The sequence below is a fragment of the Cyanistes caeruleus genome, chromosome 17, assembly GCF_971803275.1.
Source record: "Cyanistes caeruleus chromosome 17, bCyaCae1.hap1.1, whole genome shotgun sequence".
Lineage (NCBI taxonomy): Eukaryota > Metazoa > Chordata > Aves > Passeriformes > Paridae > Cyanistes > Cyanistes caeruleus.
Genome location: NC_141717.1, coordinates 15,090,185 through 15,107,677, shown reverse-complemented (window position 1 = coordinate 15,107,677; position 17,493 = coordinate 15,090,185). Strand labels below are relative to the sequence as shown.

The 17,493-nt window shown below is 50.3% G+C and overlaps 1 protein-coding gene across 4 annotated transcripts in view; it reads right to left on the bottom strand.

Moving 5' to 3' along the window:
* The window catches only part of LMF1 (lipase maturation factor 1), a 139,782-nt gene that overhangs the window by 87,821 nt on the left and 34,468 nt on the right, over window positions 1–17,493 (bottom strand). For all 4 annotated transcript variants that reach the window (XM_086853850.1, XM_086853851.1, XM_086853853.1 and 1 more), the window contains one exon: window positions 6,057–6,205. In XM_086853850.1, the coding sequence (XP_086709976.1) occupies window positions 6,057–6,205 (149 nt within the window). The remainder of the gene's footprint in view (window positions 1–6,056; window positions 6,206–17,493) is intronic.

Below are 17,493 nucleotides of genomic sequence, written 5' to 3'. Positions count from 1 at the left end.
TCAGGTGAACCTGCCTGGAGCCACCAGAGCCCCGCACCAGCAGGATCCTGCAGAACTCCCAGATGTTGACTTGGCTTCCTTCAATTTGCTGCCGTTTCCCCTCCCTCCCTCAACTCCACCCCCCAAAAAAGCCCCTTTGGGAAGCCCCCAGCAGCATCTGGGGGGCTCTGGAGGCAGCGCGGGGTGAAAGGGATCCTGCAAAACCCTTGGCATCGGTGGCTCCTGCCTTTTCCAGCCACCAAGGAACAACAAGTCCCGCTGCCAAGGGCTATTACCAGAGAAATGGAGAGAGATCAGAGGCACAAAGGAGGTTGCTAAGGAGTCAAGTGTGGGATCCCTGCAGAGAGGAGGAGGCTGCAGCTGGGACGGCAAAGGTCAGAACATTGCAGACATCATTTTCCAAAAATTCCCATGAAGGCCCGGCGCGGGAGCCGGGAGCTGGCCCCGCCGCGCTCGCCGAGGAATAATGAGAAAGGCAGCGAAGAAAGCTCCCTTTCTTCCCTCCTACCCACGCTAATGTAATAAAACAAATTAGAATAATTATTCTCCATTTCAGGGCCATAATGGCCAGGATCAGGGCACGCCTGTCACCGAGCTGACATCTACATCCGCTGGATTCTGCTGCCGCTCCCCGCTTTCGGTGTTTCGGGATCGCCCGAATCCCAACTTCCATTTGATTCCATTTTACTGCAGGCATCCAGATTCTGTTTGCTTCCTTATTTTTGCCAGAAAGTTCATCTCCCTTCTTAGCTAATCACAGCCCCACCCTTTCCAGTAACCTTTCAAATGCCACCCACGTCCTGACACTTTTAACAGGCTCCAAGAGAAAACAAAACAAGGAACACCGAGAGTTTTGCACCAACCGCAAGGTTCTGGAAGGATTTGCTGCAGAGGGTTAAAAGAAATGTTTTTTAGCAGCAAAGAAAATTCAAAACAGTTGAAAAGCATATTAAATATCAAGTGATGGGTAAATAATCTGGAAGGAATCGATCCTTTTCCTGTGAAATCACATCTCGGAGGAAGATGGACAAATCCACAGGAAAAAATGGTGATAATTTAAGGAGGGGGGGGAAGAATTTGATTATTATAATTCTTTCTGCATTATTTTTTCCCCAAAACTGTCACTTTAAATGATCTTTTATCCTCCTGCAAAAGGGGAAAATATCTCTTGTGCAGAACTGAAACAGCAAAGGATTGGAATTATTTTCTAAGCCTCTGCCTGCCAAAATCTCCTCTGTTCTGCAGCCACTTCCGAGGATGTTCCTGAACAGCTCAGAGGGGCTGAGACTGGATTTGGGAAGGGGTGGGGGCATTTTGACAGAAAGGGAAATCTGGGAAGTGAAAAAAAAAAAAAAAAAATAAAGAGAAATTCTGTTTACAGGAAGCAAAGTAAGGGGAGTCACAGCCAAGTCACAAATCCCAAGTGGAAAAGATGCTCTTGGGTTTCCCTAAATTTCCCTAAACTCCCCCTAAATCCCTGCTCAGAACCTCGTGTGTGATGTGAGGAGGAGCAGAGGGAGCAGCTCCTGGGAAGGGCTCTCCAAACTGGGAAAAGGGGGAAGAAAACCCTTCCTGAGGAACCCCATCCCAGATCCCACAAGTTTTAAGGGCATCACACAGGGCAGATGTCAAGGGCACTGCACACAGAGTAGATAATTAAAGAAAAATACATTTCTGTTATAAAGAATGAAATTATTACAGAACACACCTATTAAAGGTGGGGGTTTGTCTCATTGCTGGGACAAACCCAAAGTTTGGGATTGGGCTCATGGCCCCAGAACCCATCTGGACACAGACCCCGGAGTCCTCCCAGCCCCAACACCTGCAGCAGCCAGGCAGAGATTGGCAGCTTTAAATCTGCATTTCCTTGCTTTGGGCACTTTTAAATTAAAGTGGTAATGTGCTTTAAATCCCTCTTCCCTGGTTTTTCACTCTGCTCTTCAATCCTTTCCTGCAGAAAGCAATCAAGATGTCTCAGACTCACACTCACTGCTCCAGCCACCTTCCCTGGTAACTCATTCCATATGTCTGGGATCCTCTGTGAGGCACAGCTCCTCCCTCATTCCCAGATTATTCCCAGTTTTCCAATGTGCTGCTGCACCCCCCGTGCTCAAAGCTCCCCCATCTCCTCCGTGCATCCCCAGCAGGGATCATTATTCCCATTATTCCCTGTTTCCCAGGGAAGCTGTGGCTGCCCCATCCCTGGAAGTGCCCAGGTTGGATCACCTGTGACAGAGGAAGGTGTTGGGGTTGGAACTGGATGAGTTTTAAGATCCTTTCCAAGCCAAAACCATTCCAGGATAATATTCCTTGTGCAGAACATCATCAAACGGGCACAGGAATCCTTTGGATCACGGACACATCCCCAGCAGTGCTGAGAAATCCAGGAAAATGCTGATGGACACTGACCAAGCCCCTCAGGATGCAGCCTGAGCTCCCACCCCACGGCTCAGCCAGGGAATGCTGCTCCTGCAGCCCAGGAAAAAGCCCAGGACATCAGGAGGAGCCTCCTCAAGCACTCAGGGGCTGGAGGATGAACCTGCTGCTCCAGGACTCTCCCCAAAGTGCCCTGGGATCCCATTCCCAGTGTTCCTGCAGTCTCCAGGTGTGCTCAGTGCTGCTGCACTCGCAGGCAGGTGTTGATGACAACCGAATTCTCACATTTCGGAGTTCGTGCTCCCACAAAGGCCCTCATGAAGAAACAGAAACTCTGGTTTATGCTTTACTTTAACAATCCCTGACAACTTTCAGGGCACAAGGAGCTACTCCAGGCTTTCCCCAGGATGGTGTTGGCAACTCATCAGCTCCAGTCCAGCCCTGGGCAGGAATTTGGGTCTCACCTGCAGCAGGGAACTCCCCCAGATGTGGAATAGGCTCCATGAAATTCTCATCAGGCCTTGCAGGAAAAGCCCAGGACTAACCTTTTGCTGAATGGGGTTTTAGCCACAAGTTGTATTTGATGGAGACCTCCTGAGCAAGGCTGCTGCCCAAAAAAAAAAACCAAAACAACCCCAAAATGAAGCAGAAACTCTTCCACCTGGGAGGAAAAGCCTCACCTTGGAAGCACAGGATGGGGATTCCATCAGGAGCTCTCCCAACAGCTCCAGGCAGAGCACTGGGCTTTGAGAATCCACAAGATTCAGGGAGATGCTGGCCCATGGAAGCACAGCTCCAGCCAATCCCTTTTTTGGGGATCAGGGGTTATTAAACTTTGGGAAAAGGGCAGCCAGGAGCCCCCTGAGCACCCCCAGCCTGCAGCGAGGGCTTGGAGAAGGGGCTGGCACCACCCCAAACCCATCCACCACCGATGGAAAACCAACTCTCCAAGGCTTGGAGAGCACAGAGAGTCCCCAAGCAGCTGCAGATGACAAACACTCAGTGCCACCAAGCCAAGGACCCTGCTGGCAGCGGGGCTGCTCCTCTCGGGAAGCCCCTGTGGCTTGGGAATTAATTAACATGGAATTATCCGGATTGGAAGAGAGCTCCAGGACCATCCAGCACCCCTAAACCACATCCAATGTCTCAAACACTTCTGTGGTGACTTCATTCCAACGCTGAACATCCCTTCAGAGAGAACAATAAATAATTCTGGTATTTAATCTGACCCTCCTGCTGCAAGTGGAGGCTGTTTCCTCTCACCCCTGCACCCGAGGGGCGGCAGAAACCTCAGCACACACCTTCACCTCCCACCTCGTGACTCTGATGGCATCACAGACCCATCCCTTGCATCTCCCAAGCCTGGAGAAATCCGAGTGACAGAGAGTCACAAACAAAATGATGAAGCCATCAAACCACCGAGCTCTTCTGAGGGAAAGCAGCCCTGCAAATGTGTGTTTGCATCACTTAAACCTAACGAGCTGCTGCCTCACACAAAGAGCCCCTATTCCGCCTTCCTGGGAAGCATCCCTCTTTACATCCTGCTCTAATGGGTGATTAGGAACATCAAACATATAGATTGAATCACGTAATTATGCCTTTTAAAAAGGCAGCAATATTTGAGCTCAGCCCAGCACTCGCTGCCAATCAAACCCCGGCAGCAGCGCCTGCCTGAGCTCCTTGCCTCCCACCACAGCCGGGATTATCCCACTTCTCCAGTGCTGTGTCACCCCTAAACAAGCCCAGCCAGCTTCTCTGCACAATAAAACAAGGTCTGGACGAGATTTTTTGGGAGGAGGTTTAGCCAGGAAACAGCAAAACTCCCTAATGGTGAAATGGTTTGTGTTGGAAGAGACCCTAAAGATCATCTCGCTCCAACCTTCCCTCCAACATCCTCCTCCAAACCAGACCAGGCTTGCTCAGTGCAAAGCCCCAGGTTGTCAGAGCTCCACGTGGAGAAAGATCTCAAAAATGAGATGCTGAATGGAGGTTAAAGGGGCAGACAGGTGAAATCAGCCCCGTGGTTCAGGAAGTGACCGTGGAAAACAGGAGAGCGCTGGGATGAGAACCTGGAGAGGCCACAGCACCTCGCCCACCCAAGGAACAGCTCCAAAATGCTCCCCTAACACCCAGCACAAGGTGCTGAAAGCCCAGTTGCCTGCAGGGAACGCTGCTTGCCTGGAGGATCTCCCAAGGAAAGCCTGGCCCGGGGAATCCCGGGAGAACCGCGCGGGAAAGCCGAACTTCCTGCAGGAAACGCAACCACTGCCAACCCCACCCCTGGGAAAAACTCCTTCAGACCCACTGCTGTACACACCCAGCTCCTGGCCAGCTCAGGAGGAAACCAAAGATGCCCTGGGAGCAGGTGCACCTGCATTCCAGGAGGATCCTTCCCCTTCCCGCTGCCTGCCAGCGCCGTTCCCCCGGCCCAGGAGAAACCCTACACGAGTTTGGGCCCCAAAGCATTAAAGATCCCATCAATCACTCGCCTGGGGGGGGTCCCCATTTAATGACCTTCCCATGTTTTCCTCTCCCGTGCCTGTTAGTGATACATCAGCGTCCCAGGCACACAGGGACACGTCTCTTCCCAAAAATATCAGGAGTTATTGCTCTCCTGGTAAAGAGCAGCGTGGATAACGGGAACAGAGATGTTCGGGAAGTTGTTTTCCTTCACATCCAGCCTGTCCCATAATTCAGGATATATGAGACACATCAGCAGGAAAAAAGCTCGGGCAGATCACAGTTTAGAGGGAAAGCAGGATGGAAATTGGTGATCAGGTCAATTTTTAAAGAAATCAGGGATGTTCTGCTATGCTCGGGGTCAATTCACTCGACAATCCGCATCACAGCTGGGAACCACAGAACCCTGGGATCACTGAGCTTGGAAAAGACCTCCAAGATTATCATCCCGTGGCCAATCCTGACATTGTCAACCAGAGCAGAGCCCCGAGTGCCACGTCCAGGCATTCCCTGAATCCAAAGCAGCAGCAAGATCCTGGATCCTCAGGGATGAAGGGCCTGTGCTGACACTTGGCTCAGATCCCGCTGGTGAAAAATGCCCCAAATAAAACCTTCTCCCTGAGATCCCTGAAACAATTCCAAGCCAAAATTCCACAAAACCCAACAACTCCTCCCACAGTGATGATCCTCAGCTTTAAAGTTTTGGGATGTTCTGGAACATCCAAGCAGAGGGAGCTGACGGGAGAACGCCCCGGCCATGCCTTGATTTTAACAGGGATGTGTCAGTTCCTGATGGATTCCCTTACAAGCTGCTTGGGAATTCCCTCTGCCAGCGGGACAGTTCTGCAGCAATTGCTCTGTTGCGGCAGAAAAGCAAAAATAATGGAGAAGAAATCTGGGGAAAGCTGGGAATTACCCACCAGATTCCAACATTCTGTTGGAAAAGCCACAGATGCCCAACTTCCATTTAATTCCTTTGGAAGAGGCACTCAAGTGCAGCACCAACACATCCACATGGATCATTCCCTCCTGCTTCTCCTCCTCAAAACAAAACCAGGAGAGAGCTGAAGCTTCCTGAGCTTTCCCTCAAAACCGGGAAAACTCCCAAACCAGCAGATTCTGAGGTGCTGGATTGGGATCCCAGCAATTCCCAGCTGGAATGTTCCCAGGCATGGGACATTCCTGCTGCTGTCACCTCCAGGAAGTGAATTCCCACTCACCGCTCCGAGCATGATCCTGAAAATCAGCCAGCGGAAGCTCCAGATGACAATTCTGGAAGGGGGAGAGCCCTGGGGCAGGCGGGACAGGCTCCAGAGCGGGCACAGGAATATTCCCAGGAATCCTGTCTCCAGGAGCTGTGATTCCCATCCTGTAGGGCCAACGAGAAGTGAAGAAGGAAATAATTATGGAAGTTATCATGGAATTAAATTTAAATGGAAGGATTGAAAAAAAAACAACAACCCAAAACCACCTTGAAGGACCTCAAGGATCACCTTGAATGCTTTTTAAGGTTAATTTGGGGGAAATCAGGCACCAGCTGCCCTAAAACAGACATCCCACATTGGGGGGAGTCAGGGGTTTGAAGCTTTGGGGTTGTTCTTCTCCAAGCATAAAAGGGGAGATTTTATAAAAATTAATTACTTGTATGAAGCTACTAATAGAAGAATAAAAAATGTGATTTAAGTGCCCTGGGAAGCAGCATGGGACAACCAAGCAGAGCCACTGATTCCTCCGGTCGTGGATGGATCAAGCAGTGCCATGGACTGGGCTGGATTTTTACCAAAATGGGGCAGTTTCAGCTTCAAAAAACAGTGATTAAAATCCCATTAGGTCTCGTCATCATCAACATTCAGTGCAATGAGAAGCTTGGAATTTTAATCACAAAAAAAAAAAAAAAAAAAAAATGAAAATGGTACCAAAATTGTCCATTGGGTCAATTTTACCAATTGCTGGATTTTACACATCCCTGGATTTAACCAAATTACCCTGGACCAAGCTCAAAGCACAGCCTTGGGATCCCACCATGAATCCATTCCCAAGCAAATCTGTATTTTGTATTTTCTCCTCCATCCCAGCCTATAAATATTGGAATGGTTATTCCTAGAGAGGCAAGAACACACAGCTCTGTTTTGACAGACAAAGTCCAACCCCCACCACCTCTGGAAGCACCAATTTATCCCTGCCAAAACTAAATTGCTCCAGCTCTGTCCCACCTCCAATTATTCTGATTCTCAAGTATTTCTACGTGACAAAATTGTACTCTGAAACCATTAAAAAAAAAAAAAAAGGGGGGGACATGTTGGTGAGGAGAATTCCTGAAAATTCCTTGGTGGAGCCATTTAAGACATTGATATTCTCAAATACAGAAATTAAACCAAGCAGTGTCCGTGGTTCCTCCCCAAGGTTTCTCCAGGCACTTCACCACTTTGATCCAGAACAATTCCCTTCACCCAGCCCAAAGAGGCAGGGAAACCCATTCCAAACCCATTCCAAACCCATCCATCCCTTGGAACCCCCTGATCCCCCATCCCAAGATTTTTCCAGCCCCTGATTTGATGTTGTCACACAAGAAAAAACACTTTGAATTTGCTTTAAAATACTTCCAATAACAGCCGTGAAACCTTTTCTTTTTCTTTTTTTTTTCCCCTTATCTTAATGTGCAAAAACCCCTTAAATCAAAACGGAATTTTTAAAACTCAGATTATTACACATCAAAGGCATTAAAAACTCCCCCTCCTCCCTCTGCACAGCCTGTGGTTCCCAGCACAGCCCCCACCCCCCCAGATGCCCAAATTAATGTTTCTGGGAGGAGAAAAGTAAGGAATATTGTCCCAAAAGCAGCTGCAGCAGGAAAGCACCGGCTCATCCCAAAAGTGAAAGGTTAATTGTGCCTGAACCCAGCTCCGGGGCTGACTGGCACCAAAAGGGTCGTAGATCTCCCTCATTCCTGCCGGCACAAGAATCCCACTGTTATCCCTGTTTTCATATGGTAATCACCACCCTGCCCTGCTGGGGATGGGTGTCGATCCAAACTCCTGCATCCCTGTGCATCCATTCCCGGGGGAGCAGCGCTGCCCTCGCCCAGCAGGGCACAGCAGCAGCTTTTCCTGCTTTATTTTTAACCCCAATTCCCAGGAAAGGGGAGGGTTTAGGGTTCCAATTCCCAGGAAAGGGGCACAGAAGGATGCTGAGATAGCACAGGATGATTCCCGCACGCCCCACGGCTCCAGGAGGATGCTCCCGGCATCCCAGCCAAGCGAATCCTTCCTGGCATGGCCTGGCCTCCCTGGACCACGAGTCCAGCCTTGCACCTGTTGCTTTTATCCCGAAGGGATGGCTCGGAATGCTGGCAGCAGGCGGCACAGGGGGATGGAGCTGTGCCGGGAAGGGGACGGCAGAGCACGGGGTAAACAGCAATGCCAGCTGCTGGGACAGAGCTCTGGCATTCCCGGCATCAGCCGGCCCCAAGCCGGGATTAACTGCAAGTGCAGCCAAGGATAAACCCGGCTCACAGGCTGGGGCAGCAGTCTGGGCCTCAAAACTCGTCCAGTTTGGGGTTAAATCCTGCCCGGCCCTGGCTGCTCCCTGCTGAGGGCACACGTGGGGCTGTCCTCCTGCCTCAGGAGCCTCACAAGGTCCTGCTAAAAGCAGGTCTAGGGGCAGGTGAGCTGGGAGAGGCTCTGATTTACTCACAACCCCCTTCCTGAGGGATGGAGTCTCTGCAGCTGCCTGTGTGAGATCAGTTTTCTGGGATACATTACCCACTGTGCTTCTTCCCGTCCATCCATCCATCCATCCATCCGTCCATCCATCCATCCATCCATCCGTCCATCTGTCCATCCGTCCATCCATCCCAGAATCCATCCCATCCATCCATCCATCATCCATCCATCCATCATCCATCTATCCCATCCAATATCCATCCATCCATCCATCATCCATCCATCCATCCATCCATCCATCCATCCATCCATCCATCCATCATCCATCCATCCATCCATCCATCCATCCATCCATCCATCCATCCCTCATCCATCCCTCATCCATCCCTTCATCTATGGATTCCATCCATCCTCAGCCTGGATCTCTCCTGGCCAAAGCCTTCCCTTCTCCATCCAGCACGGACTCATCCAGACCGTAATCCCTCATTCCTGGAAAAACGTTAAGCTTGCACAAGACCTCCAAGACCCCTGAGCCTGCTCATCTTTCAGGCTTCATCTCGTGCAAACAAAGTGCTGCTGGACGCCGCTCCACGGGCAGTGGAAACGCTGGGGCTGGTGGGATTATCCCAGGTGCTCCTGTGCCGTGGTTTCCATAAAAATTCCAGCTCAGTCAGGAGGATTTGAGGATATGAGCGTGTTGAACACCACAAGTGAATCCACAGCTCAGCAGAGGAGGGGGGAGCTGGGCTCCAGCTCACCCTCACTGGGCTGTAAGATGATACCAGGCCCAAGATTACCAAATCCATCGGCAGAACCTCCCGTTCCTCCCCGCTGACTCACACACAGTTGTTCACATCTGCCCTAAAAGCCTCAAACTCCAAATCCTTCAGATTCTTAGACAGGTCTGAGGCTGCAGCCACGTCCCTGTGGAGCTTTGGGCGTTGTCACCTCTGGTTCACAGAACCCAAACACACCGTGACACCTGAAGGGATCGGCCAGGCCACCCCACCTGGCAGGGGAGCCCTGAGGAGCAGCTGGCTCCTCACTGACCCTCCCAGATCATTCCCTCCAGGGTTCCTCACTGACCCTCCCAGATCATTCCCTCCAGGATTTCTCCAGGATTCCTCACTGATCCTCCCAGATCATTCCCTCCAGGGTTTCTCTCCTGGCTTTTGCCCTCCTCTCGCTGCTATCAAGTGGGGGCGGTGATGAAGGTGAGGAAGGTGATGACTTAAGGTCCCTCCCAAGCCAAGATCCCAATCCCATTCCAGGATTCCACAATGAGATGTGTTTGCAGTGCCAGGAGGTCAACACAGCCACATCCTCCTTGTGCCCCAAACTCCCTGGGAAGCACATCCCAAACCCTCCTCCAACTGCAACAACTCCCACCCCTGACATTTTGTAGGGCAGCAAAAAATGGACATGAAGGAGTCATCTCCATGACCTGGGGGGACTCAGAGAAGAAACTGGGATGGAGTCATGGAGTGGTTTGGGTTGGAAAGGATATTAAAGCCCATCCACTGCCACCTCCCACTGTCCCAGGCTGCTCCAACCCCTGTCCAACCTGGCCTTGGACACTTCCAGGATGGAGCAGCCACATCTGGGGCTGTGGGATGGGAAGGCAGATATCAGCCATCGGGAGCATCCCAAAACCAATAAACCATTGAATGAAGGGAGCAGCGATCTCCTCCAGTAAAATTCCCCAATCCTGGAGTTTTGGGGGTGAAACCCATCCCATCAACAGCAGCAAACCCCATCAGGGCTCTCTCCAAGAGACAATTCCCATCCTCCGAGCCCCAACCAACACATCCTTATTCCCGGGCTCCATCCCGGGGCTCACTGATACTGCTGGGAACGAAAGGGTCACGTTGTTGACCCACCTGCTCCTGTTTTCCTCACTTGGATCTCGTCAAATTTCAGCAGCTGCAGGGCAGCACAAAGCCCCCCATTGTTATCTCTGGCGCAGCCGGAGAGGGAGCCACGGGCTGGGTTTTTTTGGGGGAAAAAAAAATAAAAATAAAAAAGGGAATAAAATCACCCGCCAATGGCGGCTGCGCCCGCCTCACACGCGCTCCGAGAGTTTGGGACGTGCTCGGGACGTGGCGTGGCAAAAGCCGTGGTTTGGGATTTTCCAGAGGTCTCTGCTGGGGCAGGGGAGGAGGAGGAACAGGGAGGATGTGCTGGAGGGGAGGAGGGAAGAGAAGAAGCAAACCCCAAACCTAAACACACTTTCCTTTATTCCTTTTAGGGTTTTCAAGCGTTTTGCCTCTTTCAAACGCTCGAACCCCTCATGCAATGTAGGGTTTGTAGCTCGACATTGAGTGATGTCCAGTTTTCATCTTTATTATTTGCCATAAATGAATTCACCATCCCAAGTTTCCACAGCCTGGCCACAGCTGCAGAGGAGTCAGCACAGTCCTTTCCCCCAGTCTCCTCATCCCAAACCAGTCTGTGTCCTTGTGGGACCATCAGGGAGAAAGCGCTGAGGGAGGGAAGGGCTGAAACCCTTCAGAAGATAAAAGCTAGATCCAGGGATAGTGAATTTTCTTATTTTCTGTTTTTCTGACTCAAAACTCAGGTTTTTCTGATCTGGCCAAAATCAACCCTCATACCTGGCCATGCTAGAAAGAGCTCAGGTAATTAATTCTCATTAATTCCCCTTCCTGAAACACGGGATAAGGTGAAACCAGCCGATTGTTTCTCTTTGCACAGAAACACCCACACGTCAAATTTACACGGAGCACGTCTGCACAGCACAGACAAATGCTGCTCCAACAGATCCAGATTTTCCAGCTCCCAGTGCAGCTGTCTCCCTATGGATATTGTGTGTCAGACAGCCCAGCAGCCAAGGGGAGGGAGATATCCAATCCAGACTGACTTTCCCGGGAATTAGACCTGCTCCTGAGCCTACCTCCCTGAAACCCAGCGTGGTTTGGTTTCAGCTCGAGCCTCAAAGCACCTGTTGGAAATATCTGAGTTGTGCTGCAGAACCAGGGATTTATCCCTGCTCCAGGCTCGGGATCACTCCTGGTTTGGGGGGTGGTGTTAAATCCCAAATGACGCTTTGGGATCGAACCTCTCCGGGCTCGGAGCACCCACAGCTTCCAGCTCCCATCCCGAGGGCCTGACAGCCCAAACTCCTGGAAACCCTGGAGCCTTTTGGGACAAACTCCCTGTGCTGTGCCCACGGATGTGCAGGAGAGCGGGAACGGCCCCGGAGGCAGCGCCAGCCTCGGGCACAGCCAGCTCACATCGGGGCTGTTCCATGGAAACATCAATCCCAGAGCTGGATTTGCTCGCATTTAAAGGGTTGATTCCAAACCACCAAATCTTGACTTTAAAGCGTTCTCCTCCTCTCCCTGGCCAGTGGCTGGAGCTGGAGCAGGGAGGTTTGGGTGGGATATTGGGAGAAGGGCACTGCTCAGGCTCCCCAGGGAATGGGCACAGCCCCGAGGCTGCCAGAGCTCCAGGGATGCCCAGGTGGGATTTTGGGGTGGGACTGGATAATCCTTGTGGATCCTTCCATCCTTCAACAACTTCCTCAAAGGAAAGCAAAGCCCCAAACCATCCCTAAAAGGTCTGTCTGGACAACACTCATCCCCCAGCCAGCCAAAAACCCAGAAATGCCCCAAATCCTGCTCCTGCCAGCTCACCACAAACCGTTTATCTCCTGTGTGGAACATCAGTCCCACTCAAACCAGAACCACCCCCAGTTCCTTCATTTTGAGGTCACCCCCAAAAAATCCCCCCAGAATTCTGAGGAGTTCTGAGAAGCAGAGCTGGACCAAGACAGAGAAGGGATAAATGAGGAAGGATAAATGATTAAAATAGGAAGAAATTGCCCATCAGATCTCCCAGATCTCACTGCCTCACTCCCAGAGCCCAGAACACCTCTCACAGATGGGCTCTCGAGGCTTTTCAGAGCTCTGAGAGAGTCAAAACTCATTGCTGAAGCTCACAATCCCCTCTGGCACCATGTCCTGGGCAGAGCTGGTAACCCCAGCCCTCCACCCCAGCCCCAGGACACCACAAACCCAAGATCTGACCCAGCTTCCCACAGCCAAACCCCATCTTCAAGCACCACCACTAAATATTTCCCATTTCTTGTTCACCAAAGTCTCCTCAGCCTGGGGATACCTCACATTTCTGCAGCCACCAGAAAAGTTCTGGCTGTTGTTGGAAGATTTGGGAGAACGTTAGCAGGAACTTTTGTTCTTAAAGTATAAACTACCCAGAAAAAAAAATAAAATTTAGCATAAAAACTTTTAAAAGCTTCCAAGTGCTCTCCAGGGTAGTCATTAGGAACTACTTAGGTAACAGGAGGGTGATAACAGGGAGTTAATGCAGCGTTAAATTAGCCCTCCTTCCATGCAGAACTTTAAGTGACAGAGGAATCAGTTGGGAGGATTTTTATTTTATTTTTTAAATAATGAAGTTAATGGATTTCCTGTTTTTAGCTCTGTGGGCGGCTGTCAATTTGAGGGATCTGTACATACTGGATTTAATTACTCTGTCTTCAAGGAAGGAAAATAAGTTCAACCCTGTTCCTATGAACTCCAGGAGCTCTCCAGCTTGGCCTCAAGGTGAGGAGAAGGTGCTCACACTGGCCAGGGAGGGTGAGATATCCCTGGAGATGGGAAACAGCATTCCCTGGAATCCTCTAGTCCAGAGGATTTGTGGTTGCCCCATCCTGGGAAGTGTCCAAGGCCAGGCTGGAGCACCCTGGGACAGTGGGAGGTGTTGGGTTTGGAACTGGATGGGCTTTAAGGTCCCTCCCAACCCAAACAATTCCAGGATTCCCAACATCTCGACTATCCCTGAAAATCCTCACAGGGCCAATGGCCTGTGCCTGAAATCCCAGGGAGTGAGGGGAGCAATCCCCAGGAGGGACTCAGAGCATTCCCAGGCATTCCCCAAATTTAGATAAAGCCAGCAGGGGTGAGGCTGGCCACAAAGAAAGGGGCAGAATCCCAGGGTGATTTAAGCTGGAAAAGCCCTCCAAGGTCATGGAGTCCGAAACCAGTGACTTCCCAACAAAACTTCGTTTTCCCAAATTATGGAAGACAAGGATTCAACCCTGCTTTGAAACTAATGTTGGAAACAATTTCAATTAATGAGACAATGCTTGAATCCGAGCCTCAGTGCAGGAGAACTCCACCCTTGCCAGTCACCCAGCCCAGTTCACCTTTCCTGATGGAAGTCATGGAATGCCAGGAACATAAAAGTTGGGAAAGACCTTAAGGATCATCGAGTCCAAGCTGTGCCCGACGCCCACCTCATCCCCAGCCCAGAGCTCTGAGTGCCACCTCCAGGAATTCCTTGGACACCTCCAGGGATGGGGACTCCAAACCTCCCTGGGCAGCCCCTTCCAAGGCCCAACCACCCTTTCCATGGGGAAATTCCTGCGGGACACACAGCCCACGTGTCCCACAGGGAAATGGGAAGGGCTGGGAGGGCCTGGCTGGGAAATGGGAGCGGGGACAAGTGACACCACCACCAGCAGGTGATCACAGCTACAAATCTGCTACAAATACATGAAATATTTAAAAGCCAAAATCCTGAGGCATCACTTCAGCACCACACCAGGACCCAGCAGCACGTTCCCGCTCATCCCACAGCGATTCCCAGCTTTTTACACAACCTGCCACGCTCATTCCATCTGTTCCTCCCAACCAGGCCCTGTGCCATGTGCCCGAGGAGCTGAACTGCTCCAAACAGGTGTTTGCTGGGTGTTAAATCTTTCTTCTCTTCTGGCAGCTTCAGAACCCGTGAGCAGCTGTTCCCCATGATGCCTCAAGCTTTAGCTCTCATATTTTCCAGATTCTGTTCTGCACTGGTGTGTAACTCTGAACTTCACATGAAGTGTTAGCAAGTTCTCCTCACAGTTCAGTCACACAAAATAATCCTTTCCCAGCCCAAAACCCAAGGATTTAACTCTGAACTTCACATAAAGTGTCAGCAAGTTCTCCTCACAGCCCAGGCAGACACAACAATCCTTTTCCAGTCCCAGAACCAAGGACACCGTTGCATCCTCGGGCCCAAGAAGTGTTGCCAGCAGGGAATTGAGGAGAGCAGTCTGGGAGGATGGGACTGCATCACCTGCAGCTGCAATTGGACAATCAACCCCCATGTGGAAATGGACCAGAACTTATAAAAGTGTGAAAACTCGTGAGCCCCCATCCATCCTGGGTGTAGCCTCAGCCAGGTTCATGTAGTGCCCAAGGTGCATCCCTTAAAGGCCTTTTTAATAATTATCTATTTTATTTATTTAACTCTGCCCAGCCTCTGTTCCAGGAGCCTCTTTGGGCATCACCCCGATCCCAGCCGCTCTCCTCCCCATCCCAAACTGCCATTCCCCACTCACACAATTCAGGCAGTAACAAATTAAACCCAACACCATGAAAGCACCTGGCAAGGGCTTCTGCCAGCACTCAGCGAGCCAGCTTCAAAATAAAATGCAAATTGAACAAATTTCTCCTGCTGAGTCACGTGAGGCCCCCACTGCCCTGCAGAGATCCAGTTTTAGCCTCGTGTGAGCACAAGTTTCACCCTGAGCGTTTGCAGGAGATAAATCCAGGCCAGGGGATGATTTTCCTCATGGATTTGAAGTGAATCTCTCATGGAATATCAGCTCTCCCTCCCTGATTTTTTATTTTTTCCTGAATGGTGCTTTTAAAGCACAGCTTGTATACAGGGTAAAAATTGATTATTGGATAATTGATTAACCTCGAGGCAGAGATCCCTGACCAGCACCCAACAGGAGGGACACCAGAGGTGGGATCTGAAAGGTCTGAGAATTGTGGAATTTTTCAGGTTGGAAAAGATCTCTTAAATCATCAAAGTGCAATGATCCAGCCAGAGCCACCAAATGAGAAGCAAAATCCTTAATTATATGTGTTGGGAATGCAATGACAAGAGACCATGACAAAACCTTAGAAATATCATCTAAATATGATTTTTCTCATTCTAAAAGGGGATTTGCTCTGTCCACGCTCAAGGATTACAATTAAATAGGAATATTTAAATGAATAATAAATAAATAGATATTTCCAGGCCCTTTTGGACATCCCTCCATCCCAACAAAAGCAAAAAAAAAGGAGTCTCCATTCAGCCCCATCCCTCATGGAAATCAATGAGCTCCAGGGAAGCTTTGGGGCTGGAAATGAGGGCTGCTTTCATCCAGGCCTTTTGCAACACCATGAGCTCAGAGGTGACCAAAGTGACCCCAACACCCACAGCTTGAACCTCCAGGAACCTCCAGCAACAAAGGAAGGGGGAGCAAGAGGGAGGAGACCAAATGTGGATCTCAGGAAATCAAAAAGCCGCTTTCAAAAGCTGATTTTAAAGAGATCTGAGGAGGTGGAGGAGGAAGCAGCAGCTTTTTGGTGATTATGGGACAAATGGCAAAAAGTCAGCTGGGTTAGGAAGTTTTTTCTCTCCCTGCACAGTGCAAAGAGGAGAAAACACAGAGAAAAACACGAAGCAGAAATGCTGATGGTCAGAAACCCAAGTTATGGGCCAAAGCAGAAAATCTCCCTGGTGAAATCCTAAAAAATAAAAAAAGAACCAGTTCAGCCATTGTTTCCTAAATTAACACAGAGTGCAGTGAGAATTGCACCTCAGAGGGTCCTGGGATGGTTTGGGTGGGAAGGGACTTTCAAGATCAGCTCGTTTCATCCCCTTTCCATGGGCAGGGACACCTTCCTCCATCCCAGGCTGCTCCAAGCCCTGTCCAGCCTGGCCTTGGGCATTTCCAGGGATCCAGGGGCAGCCCCAGCTTTTCTGGGAATCAGTGCCAGGGCCTGTCCAGCCTCATTGTCACAGCTCCTGGAGAAAACCACAAAAACCAGCAAAAAATCCAGGCAGGGCAGCTCCAAAGATGCCCACAGCAAACACCACGGAGCCTTCTCGGTACAGAGAGCAGGGGAGCAGAAAATCAGCGTGTTTTACCCCAAATATTCCCATTCCCAGAGTCCTGGGAGGATCCATGATAACACAACCTCGGAGTTCCCCGTGCTGCTGGCAGCCTGGGTGGTGGCTCTGCCACGTGGGTGACACCACGGCCGCTCGTGAGCGCGTTCCCAACACGTCTAATTAAGGATTTTTGCTTCTCATTCGAAACAGCAGCTTTTTACATTTCGCTGGAAACCGCTGGAATCAACCACATGAAAACAACAATCAGCCAGGGCAGTGACAAGTGATATTAAACAGCTCCTCACAGATGTCCCAGCACCACAAAAGTTGTTCGCCCTGTAAGGAATCCAAATGACTTCAGTGCCTAAAATGAAGCAGATGAATGATTTCAGTCCTCACTCTGCACTTATTAAATCAGGCTGAAAATCCTACAGTGCTTTGGGGTGGGAGGGACCGTCGAGATCATCGTGTACACGCACCCAGAACAGAAGGATCCAGAAAATAAACCCAAAAAAACCAGTTTTTTAAGTGTTCAGCACCACAAAACCAACCTGGAATTGTAAAATTGTAAAAAGCAGGTATAGCTCAGGGGTTTTCCAGACAAATAATCATCCACACCCGAAAACCTGGGAAAAGATCCTGCCACTGCTTTAATCCTGCAGTTCCAAGTGGATGGCAGCAGCTCTTGCTCCAAGAATGAATTCAATTTCTCGACAGAAATCACTGCCCAGGCTTTGATGCAAACGTTCAATCATTGATGGGGGACTTGTCAGGGAAGCTGGGGGCTGGAATTCCCTAACTGGAACCACGTGGGAAGGCAGCTGGAACACCAGCACTGCTTATCCTGGTGATTTATCAACCACCTGAGGCCACGGGCGGCACCCCAGTGACACCCTGGCTGCAACAGGAGGGAGAAATGTTCTGGTTAAAAATCATCTGAAACGAGAAAATGGAACCAAATCCAAGTGGAAAATAGTTGGTTTTTGTTAAAATAATTATTAACCAGCCAGTTTTTAAGTGCTGTTGGGTTTTATGCTCAAAAATACTCTTCTTTTACAGAATCACGATGATTTGGGCTGGA